Source organism: Miscanthus floridulus, chromosome 6 (genome assembly GCF_019320115.1).
Source record: "Miscanthus floridulus cultivar M001 chromosome 6, ASM1932011v1, whole genome shotgun sequence".
In the NCBI taxonomy this organism is placed as follows: Eukaryota; Viridiplantae; Streptophyta; class Magnoliopsida; order Poales; family Poaceae; genus Miscanthus; species Miscanthus floridulus.
The window spans coordinates 89,264,575-89,271,083 of record NC_089585.1 but is presented as its reverse complement, the minus strand read 5'-3'; the positions used below and the strand labels follow the sequence as shown (position 1 = coordinate 89,271,083).

The following is a 6,509-nucleotide window of genomic DNA, read 5'->3' as shown; positions in this document are numbered from 1 at the left end:
TTATGATTGAGGGGGGATGTTAAGAATATCCAATAGGATCACATGACCGCAATATCTGGTTGATTGATATATCTGATTGATTGATATCTCCTGAAGATTGATTGTGCGCTCAGGCTTAGATTACGGGTGAAGGCAAGTATCATGACTTCGGTTAGATAGGATATGTATCTCCTGATTGATGTAATCTTGTGATGTAATCTAGAGTTATCAAAGTAGTTAGCTTCTTTTTGTTATACAAGTTGTACCGCCACGCCAGGGACTCTTTCTAGCTATATTAACACAAAGCCGTGAGCCTAAAAGGGCATCACGTTCCCACCATTTTCACAGTGGCCTCATGCGCCCCCGCCCTGGAAGAGCTGGGGTGCTCTGCCCTCGCACTGCCAGCGCCCTCCGCGGCCGCTGCCGTCTACGCGGTGCCAGAGCTGCTCGAGTCCGGCGACGACGGCGGGGACCTACGCGAGCGGGTCGTCGCCACGCTGGCCACCCTCGCGTCATCCGATGCCGCATGGCCGTCCCTGATGCAGGAGTCGAGTGCCCCACGCCTGTGCCGCGGGCTCGAGTTCGATGGTGCGGCCCTGACTCAGAACGCGTGCGCGGTGCTAGCTGCTCCCACTGACGACGACATCGCGGGACGTGACCGTGACAGTGGCCGCGTGTGGCCTACGCCGGGGTGCTCCGGAACCTCTCTGTGAGAGGCGAATGCGACCCGCAAGAGCATCATGGCCGTGCCCACGGCCGCGTGAACGACAGAGACAACATGCATACGGATAGCTTCATGGGGTGATGCCGCGTGAGCGATCAATAGCGCTGAAATGATTCGTTATTCGTTTCCTACCTTCTGGTACTTTGTGTCGTTGTTGATCCTTGGCGAGGGAGATTCACAGTTGGAGTTTGGCCGTAGCGAAAGCCATCTATGCAAGCAAAATCCAAGGGCTGGAGCTGCCTGATTCTCTGGTTGGCCCAAAGAGCGTTGCGTTCGATGGCGTGGCACCGGTTCCTTTGTGAGCGTCAACGACGACCGCGTCCTCCTGTGACACAGCACCGTCTGAGCAGGGGGCTCCGGTCACTCGACGGGGGCTCTGCGACGGCGCGGCATGCCAGGAGGCAGGCGGCAGCGAACATGGCCGCCGCGGGCACGCGAGCGTTGCCATCGCGACGGCGCGCGCGGGGGAGCTGAGATGGGGCCGGGCCATGATGACAAGGGGAGGCGGGGGCCACTGGCAAGCCTCCTGGCAGTGCGTTGCGTCGCGCGCTGCAGATCGGCCTGGACCACGGGCCAAGCACAGCATGACGGCGCCGACGTCCACCACGCTGTCAAGGACCTGGACCACGGTCCAAGCACAGCTCGACACCGGGCGCAGCAAGGACGACCTCAGTGAAGAGGCCCCGGCGGACCTGCACGGTGGTGGCTGGGTTCCCGAGTTCTCTCGGTGGGGCGGCGGACCCAGGGCGGGGGGGGCAGCAGGTGAAGAGGCGAGGGCAGGCCTAGTACGCGAGGGGAGCAAGACAGAGAGGGTGTGGATGGGGCGGAAGCCGTAGGCGTTGACGATGTCGAAAGCCGATGGCTTTTCCGTTGCGGCGCATGCTGGTGCACACTGCTCGACAAGCATCGAGACGGTCAAGACGTGGCATGGGTGGAGAGGAATAAGGCAAGGGAAGGAGGGACATTTCACAGGCGCATGTTGTGATCCACGCTGACGCGAGAGCTGGCGTGCCATGTGAGTAAATGTGGTATTCTTATAGCCTATTTCAACGTAGTCCACAACTGTAAAAGTGCTATCTCAAGGGTTGTCATTGATTATAATGGTAAAAATTTAAATATTCCATGGGAGTCAGCCGAATATGCTCCAAATATTTCAGGTGGGATGACTCTATCCACTTTCATCAAACAGCCTCAAAACCAGGTCAATCCCATCCCATCCCACCAAATCATTCCAACCAAACAATACCTTAGTTTGGAAATTTCTCAACACGACCGCACTTCCGTCTAGTTCGCTGTTGGCCAGCCGCATCGGCATCATCGCCGCCAGCGCCCATGGCAGCCGTCGCCCCCGTCGTCTCCGACCTCGTCGATTTCCTCAACGCGTCGCCCACCGCCTTTCACGCAGTTGGTACGCATCATCTGTTCCCCTTTCCCTTTTTTTTTCCCTTGCGGAATTGATCTGAGCTGACTCCGTTGGGTTGTTGCTTCCATCGGGAGAAGACGAGGCGAAGCGGCGGCTGAAGGCGGCGGGGTTCGTGCAGCTCTCGGAGCGGGAGGAGTGGGCGGGGCTCGAGCCCGGGCGCAAGTACTTCTTCACACGCAACCACTCCACCATCATCGCATTCGCCATCGGCGCAAAGTGAGTGAGCTAGATCCGCTCCCCGTCCTCCTTGTTCTCACCAGCCTTAGGTTCTTGAGAGCCTTAAATCCATGCTTTCTACAGTAGTTAACAAAATATTCTGTACATATTGCGTTGACTTGTTTGTTATGTGGATTAATTGACTAGATTATGTGTTGATGTTTCACAGATACGTTGCTGGCAATGGCTTTCACATCATTGGTGCGCACACCGACAGCCCTTGCCTCAAGCTCAAGCCCGTCTCCAAGGTATCAAGCCTCAACTCTTGCTCAGATGCTCACTGATTTCAGAGTACCTTGTGTCCTGTATTTCATATGATAGCAGGTGTCTGTGTAACCAGTGATTCATGTCTTAACCAGGAACAGAAGTTGTTATTGAGTTGTAGGTGGTAGATGATGATGCACATTTTGATAAGTTACTGATAGTATCTTGCTTGTTTTGCAGGTAACCAAAGGAGGTTATCTTGAGGTTGGGGTTCAAACGTATGGTGGTGGATTGTGGTACACATGGTTCGACCGTGATCTTACTGTTGCTGGTAGGGTGATTATAAGGGAGAAGAAGGATGGCGAGGTCTCTTATGCACACAAGCTTGTACGGGTACAAGAACCAATTATGAGGATACCTACTTTGGCTATTCACCTAGACAGGTTGGGACACAGTAAATTTCTATTTGTTATGTCTCATTGTGTTACTATTTATTATTGTTGTTGTTGTTGTTATTGTTATTATATTATATTATATTATTATTGCAGCCATTTGTGATAGTACAATCAATCCTATAGGTTGTAGGCTCCCTTGAAAGTGTGGCCTGTTACAGTGACACTAAATAATTTAATACATTATGTACAGGACTCTCAACTCAGAAGGTCTCAAGGTTAACAATCAGAGTCATCTTGTTCCAGTGCTGGCTACATGTATCAAGGTGATTTGAATGCATTGATTTGTTTGTTGGTTGAAAAGACAAAATTTTGTATAGCATGAGCAACTTTTCCTGAATAATTGATTTGCAACAAATCAATTGAGCGCACATCTTTTGATGCTGAAGGTAAACTCATACTATCATTTTACAGAATGAAATGCAGAAATTTGTAGCAGAAAATGGCCCAAAGCAGGCATCCGAGAATGTGAACACAAAGCATCATCCATTACTATTGCAGGTACTTTTTTGGCATTGTAGTTCAACTCCACCAGAGGTTCTCACATATAATATAAAAACAAAATATCAAGAGTCCTTGGGTTCTGAAGTATGTTCCACACTTCCACTTCCACTGATGTTATTTTTTTGTCGCAGTTGATTGCTAAAGAGGCTAACTGTGAGCCTGATAAGATATGTGACTTTGAACTGCAACTATGTGATACTCAACCAAGTGCTGTAGCAGGTGCCATGAAAGAGTTCATCTTTTCAGGAAGGCTTGACAATCTTTGCATGTCATTTTGTTCATTGAAGGTTTGTCTTTACTGTTTTATTTACCTATAGCTACCACATCTTGTGATTTCTTGCTGTCATTGTTCTATATAAATTGTCAATTTAGAGCTAGCTACTTGCAGTTGCACCAATGGTATGTTTTGAGCAAATTTTCTAGGGGAAAAATATATAATCTTACATGTAGTAGGAAAGAAGATATTTGGTTTATACCTATAGCTGCCATTCTGTTTGAAAAATACTAACTGTGAGTGTTATCAAATGTGCTAGCCACAGTTTAATACTTTTATATACTTATTAGTAATATCCTCTCTTTTGGATAACAAATCTCTATAAGATTAACCGTTCCATGATACTTGTATGATTCTGAGTGTTCTAACATCGAATGGACTTTCAAGTCTGTATCGCCAAGAGCATTTTCTTTTTAGTAACAAAATCCTAATTAATGCCATTTTTTGCAATAAAATCATAATAACAATTATTTCTCTAATACTATTTCAGGCCCTAATCGACTCCAGTTCTGTTGAACACTCTCTTGACCATGAATCTGGTGTGCGAATGGTAGCTCTATTTGACCATGAAGAAGTTGGGTCTGATTCTGCTCAGGGAGCTGGTTCCCCTGCCATGTTGGATGCTTTATCAAGAATCACTGGGTCTTTTAACTCTTCAAATTCCAAGGTACTTAGTAATGTGTGTACAACCTTTCAGAATTGTTATCCTTTATTTTATCCTACCACATTATTTGCAGTTTTTTATATAAGTTAGTTTCCAAGTTGTAATAGAAAATGGCAAACTGTTTTTTTATTTACTTTTCAGTTGCTAGAAAAAGCTATACAGAGGAGCTTTATGGTGTCTGCTGACATGGCACATGCTTTACACCCCAATTATATGGTAAGAATTATCTAACATTTTACATATATGCATCAAGATATAAATACAATTCTGAGTCATTTTGTGATCTACTTTTCCAGGACAAGCATGAGGAGAACCACCAACCAAAATTGCATGGAGGACTTGTAATCAAGCATAACGCTAATCAACGATATGCTACAAATGCTGTGACAGCATTTATTTTCCGAGAAATTGCTGAGAGACACCAACTACCTATACAGGTTAGTTGATACAGAAAGGACCCCATATAATAATTGTCTATTACTAATGGTTACTCCAACTTATGGTTTGTACTCTTGACATTTTTCCTTATAGTTCTGATTTATATTAATTTGTTTTTGTAATAAGGAATCCATTTATTGATCTACAATTGTTATAAGGATGAACATATTTTATAAGCCTTATGAGCTAGTTTTGCAGTCAGAGATGTAACTGAGCTCTCAATGCATCCAATACCATCCAAATCTAGAGTTAATGATTATGATGTGTGTTCCTAGTGTTTATCTTTTGTTGTTAAGCTTTTTCATCTTTTTTGGGTGACCTTGCTGTTAGGCTGATCTAATGAACTAGGTTTTAGAAGATTGGTTCTTAGGTTTTGTTTTATTTGTCTATATATGCTTCTCTCATGAGAGACTGGTATCTTGTAGGAACATTGAACATGGGATGTTTTTCTACTTTATGCTCCATCTAAACATTTTGTTTCACATCATTGTATTTATTAATGTGGATTCAGACAATGCTCTGAGTTTCAAGTTTTTATTATTTTTAGTCAATAAATCAATTTTGCTTGATGCATTGGCAGAATCTTATTCATTTTCCAAATATGCAGGATTTTGTTGTCCGCAATGACATGGCTTGTGGTTCAACAATTGGCCCAATACTTGCTAGTGGTGTTGGTATTCGCACTGTTGATATTGGAGCACCCCAATTATCAATGCACAGCATCAGAGAAATGTGTGCCGTTGACGATATTAGCCACGCATATGAGCATTTCAAGGCATATTATGCAGAATTTACTGAATTGGACAGCAAGGTCAAGGTGGATTACTAAGGCATTTAGCACAATAGGTTAGCTTTGTTACAAGCTGTACTTCTGTACAAATTTGATAAACAAGTGGAGAACAAATTTGGGAGAATGTGTTAGCTGTGTGTGCTTTGCCATACCACGTTCTAAATTTTATCTATTTATCTAACCCAAATACCCACATGTTTGAAATTCTTTTGGTGAATGGCTTCCTATCAATAAAATGCAGTAGACTATAAAATGGCTTCCAACATGCAGCCTCACAAAGAGTCAGTTCTTTGTGATCAAGAGGAGACTGGTGCAACAATTTTCTTACCAGCTGTGTTTTTTCTAGGCAATTGTGGCATAATTTGTTTTCGAGAAAAAATTGTGGCACAATTTGCTGGCCCCTGTTGGCCTCCAACGCACTTCACCTAGATGCCATGAGTGATTCGCTGACTGATGGACAAAAGCTAGATTTTTTTTTGAAACTCAAAAGCTAGAATTGGAAGGCCTTAAAGAAAAGGGTCCAATAGTGTTGTGATCTTGGGAGCTTGGACCCCATGAAATCTCGGGAATGCCTTTGATGGCGACTCTATCATTGCTGGCTGCCCAACAGTTCTTTTAACGAAGAGCTGCGGATGTGGTGTGTTGCTGGAGTTCGGAAATTTCAGGAAATGTTCTTTGGTCTTGTTGAGGTTGTATGGTATATTGTCATCATGATCGGGTCATGCTGTTGTATTTGTTTCGGGTAATAAGCCAATGCTTTTGTCCCTCCACCACGCGGAGAAGGTTCTGGGGGCGCCATATGCCACGATGGGAACTATATTGGTCTTCATTGTTGATTGCC

At 44.9% G+C, this 6,509-nt stretch overlaps 1 protein-coding gene across 1 annotated transcript; it reads left to right on the top strand.

Moving 5' to 3' along the window:
* The first annotated feature begins 1,946 nt into the window (after positions 1 to 1,946).
* LOC136458579 (probable aspartyl aminopeptidase) lies at positions 1,947 to 5,849 on the top strand. The gene is made up of 11 exons (XM_066458525.1): positions 1,947 to 2,111; positions 2,204 to 2,342; positions 2,512 to 2,590; positions 2,787 to 2,989; positions 3,192 to 3,264; positions 3,413 to 3,499; positions 3,634 to 3,789; positions 4,267 to 4,443; positions 4,582 to 4,656; positions 4,737 to 4,877; positions 5,486 to 5,849. The coding sequence occupies exons 1-11, from the start codon at positions 2,036 to 2,038 to the stop codon at positions 5,705 to 5,707; spliced, it is 1,428 nt and encodes a 475-aa protein (XP_066314622.1). The 5' UTR covers positions 1,947 to 2,035; the 3' UTR covers positions 5,708 to 5,849.
* Positions 5,850 to 6,509: the final 660 nt, after the last annotated feature.